Source organism: Primulina tabacum, chromosome 6, assembly GCF_025594145.1.
Source record: "Primulina tabacum isolate GXHZ01 chromosome 6, ASM2559414v2, whole genome shotgun sequence".
Lineage (NCBI taxonomy): Eukaryota > Viridiplantae > Streptophyta > Magnoliopsida > Lamiales > Gesneriaceae > Primulina > Primulina tabacum.
This window is the reverse complement of record NC_134555.1, coordinates 27,185,454-27,210,349: the sequence shown is the minus strand read 5'-3', so window position 1 is coordinate 27,210,349 and position 24,896 is coordinate 27,185,454. Positions and strand designations below refer to the sequence as shown.

The following is a 24,896-nucleotide window of genomic DNA, read 5'->3' as shown; positions in this document are numbered from 1 at the left end:
CAAAATGATAGGCTAAACGGCGATCACTGAATGACACATAAGAGCCATCATTTGTTGTCACAAGGGTAAGCAACAATATCATGGAGAATTGGAAACAAAATCCGGTCAATCTTTAGCTACAATAGCATGATCATCAAACATGAAACAGAAAATAACGCACATTCTGTAGCTGCAAAGTTTATCCGCGTAAAACTATGCCTGTAGGCCTGCTCGTGACAAGGAGTTATAATTTCCAGGTCAAACACCGAAAAGTCTTATAACCACTCACTCCTCCTAAAAGCAACAAAGCACATTCTACAGCAAAGTTCCAAAAATATATATATATACCTGTCATAAACGCTCAAGAATGCTCCACAAATGTCACAGAGACGAAGCTTTTGATCAGTCTGTAAAACAAGAATAATGCATAAGAATCACAGATTTTTTTGCATAAAACGGATCAATTTTTTTATTTTCAAAAGTGAAACAGCAGCCCTAACATGAAAATATGCAAAGTTTGAAATGCTAGCTTCTTTAGAAAGTAAAAACAAAATTGCATAATTTTGTAGATTTGAATGAACAAACAAGTTCGTAAATATGGAAAGGAATATTTTGCCTAGAATTTTCCATCAATTTTCTCTTAATTTTTATCAATTAACATCTGGTTCAAATAATTTTTCTCAGAAGCAAAGAAGAAATGGGAGGGAATCAAAGGATTAAGGAAACAAAATATTCAGAATAGGGTTACAACAAACTGACAATTCGCACATCGGCAGCTGTGTACTTTGAAGGATCTGTCACAGGTTCCTGACGTGCTGGAAGCTGGTTAAACAACAATAAAAAGTGTAATCAAACTCGAGCACACCTCTAAATAGTAAAATTGTATCTAGTAAAATGGAAATGAAAGTGGCAAACATTACATGTAAGTAAAAACATAGTTGTCAATAGCGATTGCGCATAGCAACGCAAAGCAAAAACCCGTAGCTGCAGGGGGCGACGCGCACGACACTTCCACATAGCGAGCGATATCGTCGCTTTCCACGCTATTTCGGTATGGCGATAGCGAGGCAATGGCGCGCTACGTGAAAGAAAAGTCCAGGACAATTTTTTTAAAATACTGTCCAATCTTTAAACCCATTTTGCTCAATCTTTAGGCACATTTTGCTCAATCTTTAGCCCTAGAATTATTTTCAGTTTCGTATCGGCCTCTCTCCACTTCTCCAGGCTTACATAAACCTCAACTCTCAACAGTTTCTCTCGCCCGACATCTTGCTTTGCACCGCCGGACTTCTGCCCGCTGACGGCTGGACACAGATCACGCTTTGCACCGCCGGAATTTCTGTTCTATTTCCTATTGTCCATAGTTGTCAATCGCGCATATCGCCCAGTAGCGCAGAGGTTGCCCGTGCTATAGCTCATAGTTAATCGCGTAGCGAGGACTATTTGAAAGTAAAGCGCCACAAGCATATAAATATATAATATATAGCATATAATAACATCAATTTTCTTAAATAACAAATATATAAGTTCAAAGCATATAAAACCTCAATTCTAAAACTATAAAAACATAATTTAAAATTCATCTTCATCTTCTTCATCAAGATCGAGACAATCTTCTTCATTTGCAATTGCATGACGTTCGGCGTCATTCTCTTCTTCACTTTCTTCATCAAAGTCAAATTCATCATCATCTATAAAATTAAGTGTAGTAGATGTTTCTATTGGCCTTTTCCCTCTAGACTTAGATGTCGCAGCCTTCGAGCTCCTTGTAGGTGAAGATGTGGGCGCCTTTGAGGTCTGAGCAGATGTAGGGGTCGCCTTCAAGGCCCCTTTGGATTTCTTCAATGTATAAGGAGCTCCATCTACTCCAACAACGTCTGCAACATCTTGCCAAGTCAAATCATCACCATCATGAACAAATTCAGGCTCTTCATCATTCACTCTCCCTAGCAGCCATTCATTGCCATCATCCACTTCAGTCAATATGATAGGATCGATGGTATCACGACTATCGTATCTACGCCTCAGAGCTCTGTTGTATTTGATGAACACCAAATCATTCAGGCGTTTTTGCTCCAATCTATTCCTTTTTCTTGGAATGAAGCTGCATTTATTTATATATGTTTATCAAGGCACGTGGCACGAGAACAAATTCTTAAAACTTCACAGTAACAGAAAATAAAAATTGTAATATTATAAAATCTTATATGTTCAAACACACTCCAATTGCCCTCGTAACCAGAGGAGCTACAAGTGAGACTTAGTATATCTTTGGGAAAGTTTTTGCAACTTTGGGGTCGAAGTTCCATATGAGTTCCACCATGCAGCTAGTTAAAAACAATAGTTATATTAATATTTATCATTGAATTTATTTTAGAAAATAAGGAAAAACTTGTCCTTTTAACATATTTTCATACCTGGTGATACAATCTTTCTCATTTCGATTGCAACTTCATTCCCAAAAAGACCTTCTGCTTGTTTGTATTTTAACAATTCTGTATATATTTTTCTCTCTGTCTCAGCATCAAAAGTCAACCTAGTGATTGCATTGTACCACCCCGTAACTACTTCCTCATCTTTTTCTATCTTGTAATTAGAGTAAAAGAACTGAGGGTTCAAGAAATAACATGCTGCATGCAAATCTTGATAGAGTCGCAACTGCCACCTTTAGTCAATTATCTCAAAAACCTCTTTGTACATATCTTCGTTATTACCAAAGGCTTTTGCTATTTTCTCCTTAGCCCTTTCCATTGCCTCGTGTCTATAACCCATGGCAGGCTTCTTCTCCCCCATCCACCAACCGAAGTATCTCCAATAATGGGCCACCAACATTCATAGCATAAATGATAGAATTCCAAAACAAAGGCATCAAAATAATTTTCTGTTCTTGCTTACCAGTCTGTTCCTTCGCAAATTTTCTTTGACTCCAATTTTATGAAGTAAACATCTTTCTCAAATGTTGCTTATGCTGCTGAAAGCTTCATAGTCAAGAAAGCGGTGGCAAAACGAGTTTTAGCTGGCCTGATAAGGTCTCTTTGGCCAGTGAACTCTCTCATCATGCTCAACAACATAGTTCGGTTATAAATATATCTGTTAAACATTAATTGCTCGCTCAAGTGCCCTCTTCAAATCTGACATTTTGAATATGTCCTCAAACATCAAATCCAAACAATGTGCTGCACAGAGGACCCAAAACAAAGTTCGGATATTTATCCATCAACTTCTTTCCTGTAAAGAACAAGAGAATAAAAGGATAGTTAATGAAACTAATCAACGAAAGTTAAAAGACGTTGTAACTTAGTATATTAGATTTTCTAACCCGCATAAACATTGTTTGATGCACTGTCGGTGACCACTTGAACAATATTATCCGCCCCAACTTTTTGCACAAACTTGTCAAGCAACTCAAACATCTTCTCACAAGTGTGAGAGTAGCTAGATGCATCAACTGATTCAATAAACATGTTGTCTTTTGGAGTATTCACCAAGAAATTGATAAGTGATCTCCCATTTCTATCTCTCCACCCATCAGCCATCAAAGTACAACCCTTCTTCGCCATCTCCTCTTCATTTTGTTTCAAAATCAGCTTTGTATGGTTGATCTCCTCTTTTAAAAGTGGTTCTCTCACCTCATGGTAACTAGGTGGTTTCATCCCAGGACCATATTGTCCAATTGCTTCGATCATTGGCTTGAAGCTGTCATATTTGACCGCATTGAATGCGATCCCTGCATCATACACCTTGCAAATTTTTGAACTGCATCATACCTCAACTTTTTCTGAACTTCATTAAATTGGGGTGCTTTACCACATTGATTCTTTGCGTCTAGCTTAAAGAAACCATTATGACCTTGGTTTTTTTGGGCATTAATATTGACGATTTGATCGAGGAAGAAATAGATGTCAACCGTTTTCACGAGAGGATGGATCTCCGTGTAGATCAATATCATCTCCTTGATCTTCTATGTCAAAAACATCATCAAAGTGAGGTATGGAATCCATGACAGTTTTTTGGGCTAACTTTTCTTCAAAGTGATCTTTCATTTCTTGCTTAACACATGCTGAGGCTTTTGGACAAGGTCTTGTATTTTTAAATCCTTCAGCAAAATGTTGTTTGAGCCTTGATATCCCACTCTTTGTAACTTTTTGGCAAAAGTTGCATAATATTCCATCAGAAATCTTGTCTGGATTAACCAGCATCCCATAGTTTCATCCAATATTTTTTTTCTTATATCTTTTGGTAGGTTTTCCATCTTATAAACTCTGAAAGTACAAAAAAATATTGATATACATTGAGGAAATACAATAAGCAAATGGCAGTAACTAATATTCCAGAAATATAATCAATCTGTTAAATTCCAAAAAATGATTTCCTAAGCAAATGGCAGTAAGTCAGTAACTAATATTCCAATAAGCAAATGACAATAACTAATATTATAGAATCAATCTATAAGCTAATAGATTTAATATGTTATAGAGATTGTTCTTCTCAACAAGATGGCCAAAAAAAACAAAAAATCAGAAAAAAAAAGGGAAAAAAAGAGAAGAAAGTAGGAAATAGAGCAGAATATTACTGAAGTGCGGCGATGCAAAGCGGTGGCCAGAAGTCTGGCGGTCGGCGGTACAAGGAAAGATGTTGGGGGCGTGTTGTTGATGTTTACGTAAGCTTGGAGAAGTGGAGAGAAGATGCGCTGCAGAAAATAATTCTAGCGCTGTGCAGAATGGGCCTAAATATTTGAGCAAAATGGGCCTAAAATTGGGCAGTATAAAATGGACCTAAAATTGGGCAATATTTTTGGAAAAACTGCCCTGGTCTTTCCTTCAACGTAGCGCGCCATTGCCTCGCTATAGCCATACCGAAATAGCGCCGAAAGCGACAATAGCGCTCGCTATATGGAAGTGTCTTGCGCATAGCCCCCTGTAGCGACGGGTCATAGATACGCGTCGCTACACGCTATAGCGAGCGTTACAATCGCTATTGACATCTATGCTACTGTCTTCTCTCAACAATAGATTATAACATGCAGCAAGATTGTCATATGGCCACCTTGTTGAGGTCAGAAAATAATTCATAACAGATTGATTCTATTTGCTTATAGTTATTAGTTACTGTTGTTTGGTGGAAAAACTATCATGCTGCTATCTGAAAGAGATTTTGTACGATGGATTTTTTGTAATCATGAATAATTTTGGTTAGTGGAACAACTATTATGCTGCTGATGGATTTGTTTCAATGTGCTTCATGGGTTGCTAAATTTGTTTTCTTACTTTCATAGTTTAAAAGATGGAAAACCTACCAGAAGATGTAAGAAAAAAAGATATTGGATTGAAGTATGGGAAGATGGTTAACCCAAACAAGATTTCTGATGAATATTATGCAACTTTTGCCAACAACATCTTGTTGGAGGATCTAAAACAAACCTTGTCCAAAAGCCCCAACATGTGTTGAGCAAGAAAAATAATATCACTTTGAAGAAAAGTTAGCCCAAAAAATTGTCATGAATTCCATACCTCACTTTGATGATGTTTTTGACATAGAATAGCAAGGAGATGATATTGATCCACACGGGGATCCCTCCTCTCGTGGAAAGCGGTCGACATCTATTTCTTTCTCGGTCAACTCGTCAATATTACTGTCCAAAAAGCCACGGTCATTAAGTGTAAAGGCCCGTATTTCGTATTTGCAAATTTGCGGAATTATTTAAAATTTTTCTTTTTAAATAAATAACATGCCTCATTCATAAAATAAAATGATAAAAAGATTTAATGTTTAATATAACAGCGGAAGCAAATATTGTTTTCAAACCACAACAAAAAAATAATTCGTCAAAGTAAAAACTGAGTTTGAGCATAAATAGTAAATGATAAAAAATGAGGTCCTCGAGTTCCAACTACTGCCGACCCAAGCTAGCTCACTGGTCCCCGCCCTCGGTCTCGACCTCATCAGTACCTACAACAATCAAGTCTAGTGAGTCCAAAGACTCAGCATGCATATATCGTGAATAACAAGTAAAATATATCATAAAATTTCGTGTAACGTAAAAATATCGTATCGTAAAGTGTAAGGGGGAAATCATGTCATGAGTAATTATAAATACGTGCATATCTGAAAATCATACGTAAAAGCTTGCTCTATATAATTATAGCCATGTTTTTACCAAATGAGTTGGATCGTTCCCAGGCTCGCTGCGACCTAATTCTAACATGAGAAACATGCAAATAATCTTAACTTGACCAACACTTCATAATCGAACTAGAAACGAGGCAATTACGCCCAACAAACTTAGTATTCAACCATGGCTTTGTACCAACCCGAACCAACATTGAACCATCGTTTAGCCATGATTAAAATAGTCCTAAAATACTGGAAAACATAACCACAGGGCTGTAATCCACGAAAATAGTGAATGGAGGCCAAAATCGTGAAACGCTCTTTCGAGAGTCACTTTGACACATTGCACCGTAAATTCTTGTACGACTTCTAAACTTAACCAAATCACAAACGGCCAAAAACATGACCTTCCTATCTCATTGAGGTACTGTCCAGTCCAAGGCCATAGGCTAAAATCCAACCAAGAAATCGAAACAAGCCTCCTGAACCGCAACCATGCTGCTGTCAAATTTCAGTGGCAGCAGCTGTGCTTGTATTGCTTTGTTTATAAGGCTAATGGCCATTGGGGCTTGAACCACCAACCAGAGCCTCTTCCCAACATCCTAAGGTGTGGTTTGAACCATGGCTGAGGGCCCTAGGCCAACCACAATCCAAGAAAACACCCAAGACAACCCGACGTTCGCACCCGAGAACCATGCTGTTGCGCGTGGGGTGTATTGCTTTATGTTGCTGTCATTTTAATTCCAGTGGCCATTTGATCGAGCATGGCATAATCTAGACATCCTGAGGTATTGTGTGAACCATGGCTAAGGGCTAGAGGCCAACCAAGATCCACCTAAACACCACAAAGCCGAACCAACTCACACACACGAAAAATCAGAAAAACGAAACCGTGGAACACTTGTCTTGTTTTGTTTTAAAATCGATGGGACCATGAACCAAGCCTTGAAAGGCCATCTTGGTCACATCCTAAACATGCTAAGGAAGGGTCCTAACCATGGTTACAGGCCTTAGACCAACCAAGATTCGAACCCTCGCCTTAGACAAACAAGAATCCGAAAATCAAGACTCAACTCGCAACGATTGAAGAAGTTGCTGTCAAGTCTTTATCCAGCGTGCATGGGGCTTGAACTAATGGACCAACATGATCCTAACACACCCTAGTATGTGCCTAGATGCAGCCCTGAGCGCCTGGAACCGAGCCAGTCCCTGAAATCACAAAAACAAGACAACCAGTGAAGCACAAGGAGGGCCGAAAATCTGTGCAATTTTGTTTTGAAAGGTTGCTGTCATTTCGGTTTTTGCTTCATGATTTATGGACATAACATGGTTTAAAAATATGTATATGACTTGATTGAAGAGAAAAGAATAACATATACATGCCTGGAATTTGTTTTCAAAAGAAACAAACAATTACGACGAACACGGCGCGGCGGAGACGGAGTTTTCTTTTCTTACTTGTTTTCTCTCTTATTCCTCTTGTGCTTCTCACGATTTTTGGCTAGTGTTTTCTTCTGAAGTGTCGAAGGTAAGGGGTGGGAGGAAGACTAGGAAAAGTGAGGGAAAAGTCACCAATTAAATGGGGATTGAATGGCAACTAAAGATCTTTCTATCCTTGAGTTTGAGAGAGAAGGAAATGATATGATATATTATAGGATTTGAGGGAGATTTAGGAGATGTGATGACCGAAATTTTGCTATCAAAACAAGGTAGAAATATTGCTTAATTATTAATTGTTGGTGATTAAAAGTGAGGGAATTATCTTACCAAGAAATGATAAGGAAAGGAATAAAAATGGACAGTTGCCAAAACATAATTAAATCCTTGGAGGGGTGGCCGAAATTTGCTAATTAAATGGAGGTAAAATATTGCTTAATTATTGGATTTTAACTCTTTAACGTTTTAAACACTTATTATGTATTTTAGTGAAATAATTAAATTAATTTAGGATAGTAATTTCCTTGCACGCATGGCTAATTCTGAGAATAAATTACTAACATGTTAAGTAGCAATTTCTTAAATGAAATAGGCCTAGATTATTTATCCCAATTGGTCACACATTTTAATTTAGGCTTTTTAATAAATTATTGGACATAAAAAACTTATTTACTATTTAACTCCAATTAATTAAATAAATCATTAAACATTCTTTTACCTTAAAATAAATTATTCTTTGACTTAAATTAAACCTAGGAATATTTTCTTATTATTAAATTTTATCTCGATACTCCAACTCCAGTCTGGCCTCGCGTATTTAACCGAAAAGATAACACTAAACTTCTACGATTTAAAATAAATGATCATGACTTAACAAATTTTAAAATGAACTAAACACTCATGCATGTATGAAAATCATTTTAATTTAAATAATTGTAATTAGGTATGGCTTATACGTAGTCTGATTTATCGGGTTCTACAACTCTCCCCCCTTAAAAGAAATTTCGTCCTCGAAATTAAATCTTACAAAATAACTCGGGATACCGACTCCTCATTTCTGGCTCAGATTCCCACGTGGCTTCCTCCTCTGAATGATTAAGCCATTTGACCTTCACTAGCTTCATCAGTTTGTTCCGAAGCTTCTTCTCATGTCTGTCTAAGATTTGCACTGGTCTCTCTTCATAAGAAAGGTTCGGAGTGAGCTGCAACGGTTCGAAGTTCAAGACATGCGAAGGATTCGCCATATATTTCCTCAGCATAGAGACGTGGAAAACGTTGTGTACTCCGGCCAGATTCGGCGGAAGAGCAACACGATAAGCTAACTTTCCAACCCTGTCGAGGATCTCAAATGGTCCGATGAATCTCGGACTAAGCTTCCCTTTCTTCCCGAACCGCATGACACCTTTCATAGGTGCTATCTTCACGAAAACATGGTCGCCAACGGCAAACTCTAGATCTCTCCTCCTCTGATCCGCATAACTCTTCTATCGACTCTGAGCAGTCCTCAACCTATCACGGATCTTGACTACTACATCGGCAGTCTACTGAATAATCTCCGGACCCAATTCTGCTCTTTCCCCTACTTCATCCCAATGGATGGGCGATCTACACTTACGACCGTACAGTGCTTCATACGGAGCCATACCTATAGACGACTGAAAACTGTTGTTATAGGTGAATTCTACCAATGGCAACTTCGACTCCTAACTCCCTGAGAAATCAATGATACGAGCACGGAGAAGATCCTCCAAAATCATGATAACTCTCTCTTACTGCCCATCTGTCTGTGGGTGGAAAGCTGTGCTAAACAACAACTTCGTACCCATAGCCGAATGCAAACTCTTCCAAAATGAGGATGTGAATCTAGGATCTCGGTCAGACACTATAGAAACGAGAATACCATGTAGTCGGACTATCTCTCGGATATACAACTCTGCATACTGAATCATTGTGAAAGTCGTCTTAATAGGCAAGAAGTGCGCTAATTTGGTAAGACGGTCAACAACCACCCAGATAGCATTTGATCCTCTGACGGACTTCGGCAAACCGACAACGAAGTCCATGGTAACATTCTCCCACTTCCACTCGGGAATAGGAAAAGGCTTGAGCATACCTACTGGTCTCTGATGCTCCGCTTTCACTAGCTGACACATCAGACGTTTGGATACAAAGTGTCTGATATCTTTCTATATCCCGGGCCACCAATACAACAACTGCAGATCTTTGTACATCTTCGTACTCCCAGGATGAATAGAGTACGGCGACATGTGGGCCTCGGATAAAATATCTGCTCGAATAGAATCACTGCTAGGAACCCACATTCTGTCTCGATATCTCACAATGCCGTCGCTAACTGTATACAAGATACTGCCCTTGGCCTCATCTCTATGCTTCCACTTTGCCAACTGCTCATCTGCTGACTGCCCACTGCGAATACGGTCTAGGAGAGAAGACTGAATTGTCAAAGTAGATAGACGGGGAACTCTACCTCGAGGATATGTCTCTAGATCAAACCTCTGCATCTCAAACTGAAGGGGTCTCGGAATCGTCATATGAGCCATCACTGCGAATTTCCTGCTCAGTGCATCCGCAACTACATTAGCTTTGCCCGGGTGGTAGCTAATGTCACAGTCATAGTCCTTCACTAGCTCCAACCAACGCCTCTGACGCATATTCAGCTCTTTTTGCGTAAAGAAGTACTTGAGGCTCTTATGGTCGGTAAAGATCTGGCACTTCTCTCCGTACAAATAATGCCTCCACATCTTCAAGGCAAATACTACGGCTGCCAACTATAGATCGTGGGTAGGGTAATTCTTCTCATGGATTTTCAACTGACGATAAGCATATGCTATCACCTTCCCGTGTTGCATCAACACTGCGTCTGAACCGAGCTTCGAAGCATCGGTATACAAGACAAAGTCTCCGGGCCCTGACGGCATGGCCAATACTGGTGCTGAGATAAGAGCTTGCTTCAAGGTATCGAAGCTCTTCTGACACTCATCGCTCCACACAAATTTCGCATTCTTCTTTGTCAAAGACATGAGTGGAACTGCGATAGAGGAGAATCCCTGAATAAACTTCCGATAATATCCTGCTAGCCTAAGGAAACTACAGATCTCTAATGCATTCTGCGGCACAACCCAATCTCTGACTGCTGCAACTTTCGCTGGGTCTACCTCAATACCGCTGCTGGAAACAATGTGGCCTAAGAACGCCACCTTCTCTAACCAGAACTCACACTTACTGAACTTTGCGAATAACTTGTGCTTCTGTAAGGTCTACAAAACTGCGGTCAGATGTCTACTGTGCTCCTCATGATTCTTTGAGTAGACGAGGATGTCGTCTATGAATACTATCACGAACTGATCAAGATACGGCTGAAATACGCGATTCATGAGATCCATGTAGATCGCTGGCGCATTCGTCAAACCGAACAGCATCACAAGGAACTCGAAGTGGCCATAACGAGTCCTAAAAGCAGTCTTGAGAACATCGGCATCTTTCACCCTCAACTGGTGATAACCAGAACGCAGATCAATCTTTGAGAATACTGAGGCTCCCTGCAACTGGTCAAATAAATCTTCTATCCTCGAAAGTGGGTATTTGTTCTTCACTGTTACTCTGTTCAACTCCCGGTAATCAATACAGAGCCTCATCGAACCATCCTTCTTCTTCACGAATAAGACTGGCGCGCCCCATGGTGAAAAACTCGGGCGAATGAACTCCTTGTCAAGAAGTTCCTGAATTTGCTTCTTGAGTTATGCCATCTCTGTCGGTGCTAATCGGTACGGTGCTTTTGAGATCGGTGCCGTCCCTGGCACAAGCTCAATAGAAAACTCCACTTCCCGCACAGGTGGCATACCATAGACGTCCTCAGGAAACACGTATAGAAAGTCCCTAACAATTGGGACATCGGAGGCTGACTTACTGGGTGTCTCGGGGACAGATACAAAAGTCGCTAGAAACGCTCAACACCCTCTGCGCATGAGCTTCCTAGCCTGGACACAAGGTATAATACGCGGTAAAGGAAAGTACCTGTCTGGCTCGAATAAGAACTGCTCTCTTCCAAGAGGTCGGACTAGCACAGATCTCCGCTGGAAATCAATCAAAACTCTATTCCTCAATAGCCAGTCCATACCCAGAATGATGTCAAACTCTGGCATCGGCAATACGATAAGATCCGCATAAACAAGATTTCCATGAAGCTCGAGGTCTATGTCTCGGATCACATTAGTAGCTGCCAGCTCCTCTCTAGAAGGCAACACTACTTAATACGCTACATCTAGCCCAATGGTCTTGATCTGGAGAAAATTCGTAAAGGTCTCCGAAATGAACGAATGAGTAGCCCCTGAATCTATCAAGGCATTCGTAGCTGAACCAGCTATAAAAATTCTTTCTGAAAGGTTGGAACATCAAGTTGAACCCAATAATTACTTAGAACTAACTTATAGACATGCGAAGATCAAAGTTCTTCTAACCTAAATTTCCGAAAGTAACACTGATTAGAGCATGCAATCCTATCGTCAATTTTATGTTCAAAATCTCAACCCAAACCCTCGAAACAATAACTTTCAAATATAAACTTAAAGCTTTAAGATACCTGTCAAGAGCATAGTCTCCGGGTTCGTCTCCGCTGCATGAAGGGAAAAAACTCTGCCTTGGGTAGGCGGACTCCCCTGAGGGCAATTCTTCAGTAGGTGGTCAGGTTTACCACACTTGTAGCACTTCCCTAAGTCATACATACAGGCTCCAGCCTCCGTAGCCCTCGGGAATACACGTCCCTGCTGCTGCCGCCCTCTGTTCCTGGATGGGCCGTGGAAAGGCCTGTTACTCTGATGCTGCTGATGGGGAGGGCGGTGCGGTGCTTGGACTGGTCGCTTGCCCTGGCGGTCTCTCTCAATATCATTCAGATCCTGCTCTGCAGCTAGAGCTCTGGAGACAGCGACATCATAAGTAGTAGTGTCGAGGCCCGAAAACTCCTTGCTTGAAAATTTGCGGAAAAATTAAAAATTTTTCTTTTAAAATAAATGGAGTTCCTCATCCATAAAATCAACTGATGAATCAAGTTCAATGTTTAAAATATAGCAGTGGAAGAAAATAAAGTTTGCCGAAAATAACAATTTAAAAATATTCAACAGCTGATAAAATGTCTGAGCATAAAAAAAGTGGCAAGTGCTGAAACTGAGGTCCTCGGGTGCCACTACTGCCGACCCAAGCTGGCTCACTGGTCCCCGCCCTCGGCCCTGGCCTCATCAGTACCTACAACAATCAAGTCTAGTGAGCCTAAAGACTCAGCATGCAAATATCGTAAGTAACGAGTAAATACTGAAGTAAAATGTGCATGGGATAAAATATCATGTCATGAGGCATACTGAAAATAACTTGTACTGAGCAATTATAATACGTGCATAACTGAACTGAAATCATAGTAAAAATGTTTGCTCCTTTGAGCCCTGTACTGAAATAACTGGTAAAAATTTTCTGTTGAGATTATGGTCTACGCCTGTGGCCCCTGCACTGAACTGAACTGATCGGTAACTGGCTACCGAGGAGTATCAAACTGAACTGAGCTGATCGGTCACTGGCGACCGGGTGGTACCAAACTGAACTGATCGGTCACTGGCGACCGTATAAAATAATGCTCCCATAATAGTGAATTGACCACAAGCAATATCGCATAAATCTCAAAAATAAGTATTTTCTATTTTCATGCACGTAATATAATTAAATGGCATAATGAAAATATCTTGTATATTTTACCAACTGGATTGGATCGCTTCCAGGATCGCTGCAACCTAAATATGCCATGAAAAATATGCAATAGCTTAAACTTGACCAAACTATGCAATTAAGTTTGAAAATGCGACAATTACGTCTAACGACTTCGTATTTAATCATGACTCCGAACCAACCCGAACCGACACTAAACCGACGTATAGTCATGATTAAAATACGCATAAAATTATGAACTAATGCTTCTAAAATGATGAGGGTCGAAATCTAGGTGAAATGGAGGCCAAAACAAGAAACGCTCTTTCGAGAGTCAATTTGACACATCGCACCGTAAATTATCGTACGACCTCAAAAATGATCCGAATCACAAACGGTCAAAAACATGACCTTCCTAACTCGATGAGGCACTGTCTAGTCCAAAGCCATAGGCTAAAAGCCGACCAAGAACTCGAACGAGCCTCCGAACCGACACAGCAACTTGCTGTAAATTCCAGCAGCAGCAACTTCGCTTTCATCGCGTCGTTTGCGAGACTTTTGGCCATTGGGGCTTGAACCACCGACCATAGCCTCTCAACAACATCCCAAGGAATGATTTGAACCATGGATAAGGGCCCTAGGCCAGCCACAATTTGCCTCATTCCAGCAACCAACCGAAAGTTCTTACCGAGAAACAATTCTGCACGTCGGGGCATTGTTCTTGTTTTGTTGTCACCGATCGTTCCAGTGGCCATTTGATTGACCATGGCACGATCTAGACATCTTGGGGCATGGTATGAACCGTGGCTAAGGGCTATAGGCCAAACCAGATCCACACCATTCCACCAAAAACCGAAACAACACAAGCTGAAAAAAAAAGGAAACCGAAAGTGGGGAGGGGCTGTTCTGGTTTTTTATTTTAAAACCGATCCACCATGGACCAAGCCACCAAAAGGGCGACTTAGTCACGTCTTAGACATGCTAGGGAAGCGATCTAACCATGGCTACGGGCCTTGTGGCAGCCATGATCAGATTCAATCCCTTGACAGAAAAATCTGAAATTTCGAAGCACAAAATGGCAGTGGAGGAATGCTGCTGTCATTTTCGGTTCCATCATGCATGGGGCTGATTTGAATGGACCAACATGGTCCTAATGCACCCTATTACTTGTCTAGATGCCGCCTTGGGAGCCTGGAGTCGAACCATCCACCTGAAACCACTAAACAAGAGGAAAAGTGAAGCTTGCAAAGGAAAATCAAAAAAATCTGCACCATGGTTTCGAACATATTTGGACATGCATCTCTATTTTTTCTTGATAAAACATGATCACATACTGAAAAATAATTGCTAATATGACTTGATTGAGGTTTGAAAGAATCTAGACATGCCTTGGTTATCGTTTGAAATAAAAACAAAAAGAATACGACGACTCGGCGCGGAGGAGGTGGAGCGCTTCTTTCCTTTTCTACCTTTCTTCTTACTCGATTTTTCTCTCCTATCTCCCACTGAATTCTCACGGTTTTTCCACTCTGAAATACTCTCTAATTCGGTGATGGGGGAGGGGAAAGGGTGGTTAAGAGAGTGAGGGAAATGGTTGCAAGATATAGGGAACAAATCAAGACCAAGTCTCCACCTTTTGAATTTTGAATTCTAGTTTGATATCAAATGATTTGTTGGTGCATGTTGGGGTGAGGTGGCCGATCCATTACCATCTAGACTAGGTGAGGATAAGGTTGATCATTAATTAAATGGTGCTTCCAAAAATAAAAGAATTATCCTACTAATTAAATACAAAGAAAGGGTCAAATGTGTTGGGTTGGCAAGGGATAATTTAGCAACTAAGGGGGGCCGAAAATTTACTAATAAATGGAGGGGAAATGTTGATTATCTAGTAACTTAATAACCCTTAAAAGCCTCACTAATCCTTTAAATAATTTAGTGAATTAACCCTTAATTATTAATTATTGGAACTTAAATGAACTTATTTCTTAATCACCTCAAGTAATTAAATTAAATCCTCAAAACATCCTTTTTAACTTAAATGAACTTATTTGCTAGCTAAATTAACTTCTGGAAATATTTCTCGAATCTTAAATTCTATCTCAAAACTCCAACTCCAGTCCGGCCTCACTGAAATAACTGAAATGCTAAAAATCAAACTACTGCATGAAATAATAAAATAATTAACTTCAAAGAAATGCCTTAAAATAATCATGCAATGAAGTCAATTTAATTTTAAAAAAAATCTAGAATTATGCATGGCTTATACGTAGACTGATTTACGGGTTCTACAAGTAGGGCCAGCCACCCTAACATCACGGCGCAAGATAGGCCGCATACCATCCACAAACTGCCTCAACTTGGCTCCAGCATCATTCGCAATCAGTGGTACGAAATGGCAACCCCTCTCAAATTTACGGATAAACTCCGTAACAGTCATGTCTCCCTGCCTCAGGGTCATAAACTCCCTGGTCAACCTGGAACGCACCTTGTCAGTAAAATATTTAGAGTGGAATACCTCTGTAAAGCGCGTCCAGCTCAGAGTGGCCAAATTAAAGGCCACAGATGCTCCTTCCCACCACAAGCGAGCGTCTCCTCCAAACAGATAGGTCGCACAACGAACCCTATCCTCGTCTCCAAGCTCCATGAACTCGAAGATAACCTCGAGGGACTTAATCCAGCCCTCGGCAATCATAGGATCTGCCGTCCCTGAGAACTCTTTCGGTCTCATCTTCATAAGCCGCTCGAAGGTAGCCTCAGGCCCTGTCTGCCCGGCTACCCCAGCATTGTTCCCCGCAAATTGTGCGAAGAACTGAGTCATTCCGGCTAACATCTGGGCGTTCATGTCCCGTGGAGGGGGTGGTGGTAAATCTCTCTCCTGCCTATGATCCTCACCGTCCTCATGACGATGCTCATCATCTCTCATGCGCTCATGAATGCGTCTAGGAGGCATACTATTCCATACATATAACCCATACGTTACCAACATGCATAATTCCATTATTTCTTTAAATTTAAATAAATGCTGCATAATCATAATCTTGACATGAAACATTTCATGAAACATGCTGTAAAAATACACTACAAGAAAATCTTAATTCAACAACACATCAAAGACAACGGTTTTTTATGAAAACCGTTGTGCTTTGTCTTTTAACAACGGTTTCAAGAAAAACCGTTATCGTAGGATCAAAAAACCCGCTAAAAGTCAGCAGTTTCTTAAAAACCGTTGTCGTTGATATGTCTACGACAACGGTAAAAACCGTTGTGGTAGACCATAAAAAACACGCTCAGAGACAACGGTTTATAAAAACCGTTGTCTATGAGCGTTTTTTTTTTATACCACAACGGTTTTTAAAAACTGTTGTCTATGATCGTGTTTTTTTTGGGATACAACGGTTTATAAAAACCGTTGTCTATATGTGGTTTAGTCAAGGGTCAAAGACAATGGTTTTTTTAAACCGTTGTCTTTCAACTGGTTTTATTATAACTACGACAACAGTTTTTTTAAACGTTGTCTTTTATTAGTGATTTAAATGGTTAACGACAACGGTTTCAAAAAAACCGTTGTCGTAGAATTTTTTTTTAAACAATTTGTAGTGTTATAATACACACTTGTAATAAAAGAGATAAAAGAGAGAAGAAAAAGAAAAAAAAACCAAACCGATTCCCGCGCTACGTCGCCTTCTTCCCCCCAAAATCTCAACCCCACGCCGCCGCTTCTCAACTTGAAGGAAGATCGGCCGACCACCGTGCGACATAGCCATCAACTTCGCTTATCATCGGATTCTTTGCTCGATTTCTTTCTCAAAGATCCGAAGCTCTTCAAGCCAAGATATGCTTTTCTTTTATCTTTACATTTCCTTTTTCCCCCAAATTTAATGCAAATCTGGAATTTGCAGTAGTACGAGAAAGTAAGTTTAGCTTATAATCCATCATTTATTTACTGATTAAAGCAATATTTGGATTCACTTTAGAGTTCATACATTGTTGTTTGATTTCTAACATGATAATTCTTGAACGTCTTTAGGCTATATGTTAACTGCTTACACTTTTAAATTTTCAAAGTGTTTTATTTTGAGATATCACTAAGAAACCTATATTTTGAGTTAATACTAATAATAATTATTTCTACCAAATTTATCGAAATATAATTCAGTGGGGAAAAATCCAAAATCCCTCCAGTTACTTTAATTGAGTGCAAAGATTCTCTCTCTCTTTTGCCAAGCAACCATATTGATCTTGTGAGGTTCGTGTCTGGATTTCTTTTATTCTTCTAATTTGCTATTCTTGGTCATTCTCTATTGTTGTTCTTTTATTTCACAAGCTGTTTGTGAATATGCTCAAGAGATTAGATGTGAACTCCATTATTTTTTTTACTTGTTTTGAATAAATTGGACAGGAGCGCTAGAATTTTGCATTCAAAATGGATTGAGATACAAGTATTGACTCAGCTTGGTTTATGTTTGGATGCTAACATTTTAGCTGTCTTGCTTCCAACTTTCACCCCAATTCTCTTTCTTTGAGGTTGCTACATGTTTCCAATACAGAGACATTTGTATGGTTGAGCTAAAAAATAAACATTGCTTAAGTCCTTCTCATGTTCCCTTGCCAAAGTAAGTTAGCTAATTCTGTTCTTTTTCTTTTCTTGCTTTTGCTGTTGGTAAATAAATTGCTTTAATGCCACTTGAGGTTAAAAATTTGCGTTTCAGATAATACTTGATTAAAATTTGATGACACTACCTATAAGACTCGAGTTACATGTGGTTAATTGAATGTTACGGTCATTAAATATGCAAGCAGAAAATGAAAAGATAATGCCCAGACTGTAGATGTGGCAACTAAAAGGACAAAAAACAAAGGTGTTACATTTTACGAGAATCTTAAAGAATCTCAATTTATAGATCCAATGTCAAAAGTAAATCTTCCTCATTAAATGAAGAAAAGCTTACAGCACAGAACAAAGCACGTAATCATAAGAACACTATAAAGGAAAGTGAAACGAAGCAGATTTGAACTCCTTACTTTGACAGAGTGACAATTGGGCTACTTGAATTCAGGTCAGTGATAATGAAAACAACTAAAATCTTCTGCTGAAAAGGTGTAAAAACTGTGGTTAGATTTGAAATATTTTGCTAAAGAACTCATGGCCACAAATGATGTGCCTTTATGCTCATCTTTCGCTGCTCTTAAAAATTTGTTCTCTTTAGTCGGCCTAGTAATTCAAAGCATTGTCGGTAGCCTAATAAAACAGAACATTCAAATTTTAGACACATAACTAAAGATCTATTTTTTATCAATGGGTTGTTTTCTTGACCTCCTCTGTCTGACAGATATTAGTTAAGGAAGAAGAGGAACGAAATCTTCAATTTTAACAAATTAAAGAGTTGTGTTTGAGTCATCATGGGAGAGTAAAAGACTCAAAAAACCTTAAAGAACAGTAATAATTTCTCATGATTGCACGTCATTGGAGTGCTTGGCATTTTTAAAAGCACGCTGAATGTCACTGGGCGAGGGTTTTCTGCTATTTTTGATTAGATAGTAATTTAATAATTTTGTTTTATACAACTATTTTGAACACCAACTTAATAGTATTTGTACAACTGTTTTGAAGGATTTGACTCATTCTTGGTTGGTTAGTTGTACGTATAATGGACAAAGATTGGATGTCAAAGAACAGGTTGTCACATGAATATGAGGCTGGGGTGGGGTGGAGTATTTCTTGCAGTTTGCATCGCGAAACGCTAACAATCCGAATGCAACGCCTTGCCCATGTGCAAAATGTGGTAATCTAAAGACGAAAGATATTGACACTATAAGGGCTCATTTGTGTTGTAATGGTATAGATTTAACATATCATACATGGATTTGGCATGGCGAAAGATCTAAGTTCGGGAACTCAATGAATGATAGTGATTGAGTAGGGCAAGATGAACGCAAATATTTTACCGAAACATTTTTACATCATAAATCTTTAAAGTAAACATTTAAATCATAAACATTTAAAATAAACATTTTGACATAAAAATCCATAAACATATAAAATTTCATAAAATTTAAAATAATCATTTTTACATGTAAACATTCATAAACATTAAAAATAATCAAATTAGCATATAAAACAGCATTCAGGACACTGCCATTATGTTTACTAATTTTTAGGTGTAAAAATACTGTTTTACCCCTGAACGTAAAATTCACTTTTTTGATATTTTCTTAATTTCATTGACTCTAACATGTCCTAAATAATTATTTAAGCTTACATGAATTTTTCCATATTTTTGTTTGGCATAAATAGATGACTTTTAATTTAATCTTTAAAAAAGACGTATTACTGTGTTCTAATCCCGAATTAAACCAAACCTTAATATAAAATTCCCAAATTAAAAACTTAGGCTTTTAATAATTATTTAAGTTTAAATATAATTTTCCATAATTTTATAAGGCTTAAAACTAGTGTTTTAAATTAATTCTTTAATTAACGTTTCGTGCGGTGATTAAATCTCGGATAAATCTAAAACTCGTTATATTGATCCCAAATTTTAAACATAGCATTTTTATTATTTATCCTACCCTTCCAAGTCAAGAGACACAACCGTGAACCCATGGATTCAATTTTTCTTCTTTAATCTTCGTTTTTTACACATTACCGAACACACTGAGCCATCTCCCAAAATACTCGAGTCATGGTCGAGCCATCTCGAGCCAAACCCGAGCCAACCCACCTAGGTACCCTACTGACCAAGCCCAGCCCATAGAACCAGCCCTGGCCCGCACGAAAAGCTCCTGCCCCCTGAACCCAAGTGCATGCGTGTGTGCATGTGTAGTGTTTTGTTGCACTAGGACTCCTTCCCCCTCTAGGACATTACCAGATGTTAACCAATCGACCCCTCATGAACCTAACCCTCCCTAGACCACGCCCAGACCCAGCCCAGGCCAGCCCAAGCCCTTGAACTCGCGCCCAAAGCACTGCCCATGACAACAACCTCACGCGAGCACCTGCTGCCTTGCTTCACTCACGTTCCCTCTCTATCAGAAACCAACCAGGCCGCACCAGCCCTTGCCCAGACCCTTGTGCACCCTCTTAGGACCCTAAGGACCTAGCGTAGCCCAACCCCAAAGCCCCTGGCCGAGCCCTCTCTTCCCTGCGCAAGCTACAGCCTGCGCTCCCTCTTGTTGGCTCTCGGGTGGAGTCCAAGCTTGCTAGGACTCCTCCCCAGCCTCTTTCCTCGAGTCCTAGCGTGGCTAGGACTCTTCCCTTGACTCATACCTGACTCTAGCCCAGCCTTGGTCCAGCCCCAGCCAAGCCAAGCCACAATCCCCCATCAACCGAGCCCTCAAAACACACAACACCATGTTTCGGTTCCAGCTTCACGTTTCTGATTTTGTGCAGCATTTTGTTGCTTTTGTGTGTGATTCTAGACCTTTAAACTTGTGGAAATACATGCTTATTCATATTCTAATTCGTTGCAGCCCCTTAAACATCATATAAACATGATTTGAATCCAATAACAAACGTTTAAACACAAGCATGAGCATAGTTACGAAATTTTGAATTGTGTGACTTGTTTTTATGCAAAAAATTCATTAAATAAAATACTATGGTGTGATAGATGTTTGAAGGAAAGAAATATGACGTGCCTTTGTGTTTTAAATGCACGAAAAACCGTTGACGATTGTGAAGAACGGGGACGACAACCTTGGCTAGAAGTTCCTTGAAGCCTTCAAACTTTTTCCTCTAAAATTTTGATGTGTGTGTGTTGTGTATGAGGAGTTTTGTTGTGCCAAAATTCTGAAAAATTGGCCGTGTGTTTTGTGTGAAGGGTTTGGGGTGATTTACATAATTTATACTAATTAATTCCTTAATTAAGCTTAAGCCCATTAAGCCCCCAAATTAGGCCCTCTAGTGCTTGATTAGGAATTAATTAAAATATTATAATAATTTTGTTTAAATAAGTTTAAAATTTATTAGCCGGGTTGCCAAAAAGTTCGTATTTTTGTTGAAAAACCAACACCGATAAAAATTACGTCCCGACGTATAAATTCACCTCAAAACCCCTTATTTTGAAAAATAAGCAAAAACATCACCCTTAATTTAAATAACTAAAAGCAATTATTTAATAAAAACATTTTCTATTTTTCAGCCATCGGTCTCCGTTCCTCGATTACAACTCGAATAACCTTTTAAAAATACATTTTAATGCAATCATGTAGAAAAATATATTTTAAACATGCAAATATGCATAACATAATTTTAATTCAATTAAAACAATTACTTACGATACAAGAGAATTTAATAATTGCATGCATGTGGTTCGTGTGGACCTTAAAATTTTCGGGGCATTACAATCTTCACCCCTTAAATTGAATTTCGTCCTCGAAATTCGCTTATGCTTAATAACCAAAAGTTTAGACTTAGTTCTAGTATGCCAAAAATCCACGCTTCTGCTGCGCTATTCTAATAAACTTAAACTCTAGAATGTCCTTACGTCTCCTTGATCCCAATTAGCTTTTTCCTTCTAAATCCTTATTTTCAAATCGCAACTTAAAAGACCAATAACGACTTAGTGATGTTACTATTATAACATTGAATTTCAACTTTTCTTACTGTTCTCAATATTAAAAGGTGGATGACCACTTACTTTCCTTATTTTATACCCAAAATGTTCATCAACTTATCAAATTTCAATCTTAAAATCTTAAGCGCATCCGCTAACACTTAGATTTTCAAGCTTAATATTGTTTCATCCTTAAAAACCCTTAATTAACATTCTTTATAACATTATAACCAAGATATCCCAAGGTTCCAAATATTCTTAAAAGTCTAAATCTTCAAAAATTCTTATCATTTAACCCATTCAATTCTCACTTATTGATAAATTAATCCACAAATTCCTCAATAATTGCAAAATTATTTCTTAATTTCCTCGAAAATTATCCTAATTGGTCCTTAATTTCAAAAATCTTATGATTAACCCATAAATTTTTGGCGTTCTTAATTTCCTTCTACAGGTTTCCCACGACATAAATTTCGATAAATTAAACTTATTTACCCAAAAAAAATCAATTCATATAACCAATCTTACCTTTCATCAAAACTTAAATCCCAATTTATACATTTTCTTACTCCCGAGTCATTTAAAATCCTCGAATCATTATTTCTTACAAGTAATTCCCAAAAATTAATTCAACTAATAACCATAAATCATAAATATTTTCTTAGAAAATCTACGTGTGCCAAAGACATTCATAATATTCAAGATATCTTATGGCCCAAAAATTGAACGTCAGTACTAAAAACCAAAAATCAACATAATCTCATTCCACCACAAAGCCAACATACATTAAAATCAAATAATTTCTTATTTCATATCGTATCACGTATAAAAATTCTAGAACATATAAAACATATAACATCATAAAGCTATTAAACATGTGACGTGAACATATAATTCATATAATTATGCAGGTAACATCATAAAATTATATAAAACATGTAAACTTACAATTTGAGGCTTGACGACTAAGCTTCCCGGCACTGATGGTGGCACAACCCTTTACAGAACCATTGTTCTGATACCAACTGAAACGTCTGCTTATTCGTTTTCTTAAAATGTACAAGAATTTTTTTTTTTGAAAACCTCCCTAGCAACGGCCGAACCACCAAAAATCACATAAAATATTTTAGGCATCATTTTATAATAAAACAACCAACTATTTATTTTAGAAATACAGTCCATACTATAATCTCTCAAAACTTCTCAAAACATAAAAGTCGTAAAATATTTTTAACATAACTTAAAATCATAAATCATAACTAGTGCGGAAAACTAGCGTCGGTCCTCGGGTTATGTTCACCTTTAGTCCAGCAAAGTCAATCATCAAGACCCCCATTAACATTATTATCATAATCACCTGCATCAATCACACTTAATGAGTCTTAAAAACTCAACACACCATAATCTTGATAACAAGTACTACATATATAGATCACATACGACAGTGAAAAATACTTGTACGTAAAATATCGTTTTCATGAAGATGCATAAACTTTAAACAAATCCATTTTCATAAACATTTTCATGATGCAAAAACTTTAAATAAAAACATTTTCATAATGATGCATCACTTTAAACATAAACATGTCCATAGACTTTTCGTAAACATTTTCATATCAACATATTCATATTTATATTCATATTAACGTATTCATATTCATATTCATGTTTGTTGAATTCAGATCGTTGATTGTGACTTTCGTGTTCATATACGTGTTGGGCGATATATCCATCTACATGTAACCACAGTACTGGGCGGCGGGGGACACCAGCAACACTCTCACCGGTCAACTGGGCCCTGGCCTTACGTATTAACATATCATCGTATACATATACATATACATATTCGTATATAAGGAAACACGATCGTCGGGCTCCCACTGGAACCATAACCCTCAAGAAATTTTCAACATATCATCGTATTAGTCACAATCCCTTCACGTCCTTCAACATATTATCATCACTTAACAAAAATCATGCATATACGTATCGTTTTTATTTTGAAACCAATCATGCAACATATCTTATAAATGTGCATAAAAATCCATGAACATTTAAAAATCACAATTTAACATCTAAAAATTCATAAACATCCATAAACATTTTAAAATAAAATTTTTACATCATAAACATTAAAAATAAACGTTTTGACATAAAAATCTATACACATATAAAATTTCATAAAATTTAAAATAATCATTTTAACATGTAAACATTCATAAACATTAAAAATAATCATATTAGAATATAAAACAGCATTCAAGACACTGCCATGACGTTTACTAATTTTTAGGTGTAAAAAGACAGTTTTACCCCTGAACATAAAATTTCACATTTTTGACATTTTCTTAATTTGATTGACTTTATAACATGTTTAAAATAATTATTTAAGCTTTCATGAATTTTTTCATATTTTTATTTGGCTTAAATCGATGACTTTTTAATTTAATCTTTAAATAACACGTATTACTGTGTTTTAATCAATAATTAAACCAAACCTTAATATAAAATTCTCAAATTAAAAACTTAGGCTTTTAATAATTATTTAATCTTAAATATAATTTTCCATTATTTTATAAGTATTAAAACTAGGCTTTTCAATTAATTCTTTAATTAGTGTTTCGTGCGACGATTAAATCTCGAATAAATCCAAAACTCGTTAATTTGATCCCAAATTTTAAACATAGCATTTTTATTATTTATCCTACCTTTCCAAGTTATGAGCCACACCCATAGACCCATGGATTCAATTTTCCTTCTTTAATCTTCGTTTTTGACACATTACCGAACACACTGAGCCATCTCCCAAAACACTCGAGTCATGGTCGAGCCAACCCAAGCTAAACCCGAGCCAACCCCCCTAGGTACCCTACTGACCGAGCCCAGCCCATAGAACCAGCCCTGGCCCGCTCGAAAACCTCCTGCCCCCTGAACCCAAGTGCATGCGTGTGTGCATGTGTAGTGTTTTGGTGCACTAGGACTCCTTCCTCCTCTAGGACACTACCAGCTGTTAACCAATCGACCCCTCATGAACCTAACCCTCCCTGGACCATGCCCAGACCCAGCCCAGGCCAGCCCAAGCCCAAGCCCAAGCCCTTGAAC

General features: G+C 38.1%; 2 protein-coding genes across 2 annotated transcripts; both read right to left on the bottom strand.

The window, feature by feature from the left end:
• Nucleotides 1–1,551: 1,551 nt before the first annotated feature.
• On the bottom strand, nucleotides 1,552–2,772 carry LOC142550148 (uncharacterized). Its single transcript, XM_075659383.1, has 4 exons — nucleotides 2,668–2,772; nucleotides 2,397–2,565; nucleotides 2,231–2,306; nucleotides 1,552–2,083 (listed from the first exon to the last, which is right to left on the bottom strand). The coding sequence occupies exons 1-4, from the start codon at nucleotides 2,770–2,772 to the stop codon at nucleotides 1,552–1,554; spliced, it is 882 nt and encodes a 293-aa protein (XP_075515498.1).
• Nucleotides 2,773–3,130: 358 nt separating this feature from the next.
• On the bottom strand, nucleotides 3,131–4,178 carry LOC142550147 (uncharacterized). The gene is made up of 3 exons (XM_075659382.1): nucleotides 3,887–4,178; nucleotides 3,299–3,706; nucleotides 3,131–3,207 (listed from the first exon to the last, which is right to left on the bottom strand). Exons 1-3 carry the CDS (start codon nucleotides 4,176–4,178, stop codon nucleotides 3,131–3,133), a joined length of 777 nt encoding a protein of 258 aa, XP_075515497.1.
• Between the last annotated feature and the right edge of the window lie 20,718 nt (nucleotides 4,179–24,896).

Excerpts from the sequence above, each read along its gene's own strand:
- LOC142550148 (XM_075659383.1), bottom strand. The coding sequence starts at position 2,772 with ATGGGGGAGAAGAAGCCTGCCATGGGTTATAGACACGAGGCAATGGAA. Across the intron at positions 2,566-2,667 it reads ACGAAGATATGTACAAAGAG|ATAGAAAAAGATGAGGAAGT; the intron begins GTTTTTGAGATA and ends TCTAATTACAAG. Across the intron at positions 2,307-2,396 it reads GAGAAAGATTGTATCACCAG|CTGCATGGTGGAACTCATAT; the intron begins GTATGAAAATAT and ends GTTTTTAACTAG.
- LOC142550147 (XM_075659382.1), bottom strand. The coding sequence starts at position 4,178 with ATGCTGGTTAATCCAGACAAGATTTCTGATGGAATATTATGCAACTTT. Across the intron at positions 3,707-3,886 it reads TCCATCCTCTCGTGAAAACG|GGATCGCATTCAATGCGGTC; the intron begins GTTGACATCTAT and ends TGTATGATGCAG. Across the intron at positions 3,208-3,298 it reads ATCAAACAATGTTTATGCGG|GAAAGAAGTTGATGGATAAA; the intron begins GTTAGAAAATCT and ends TGTTCTTTACAG.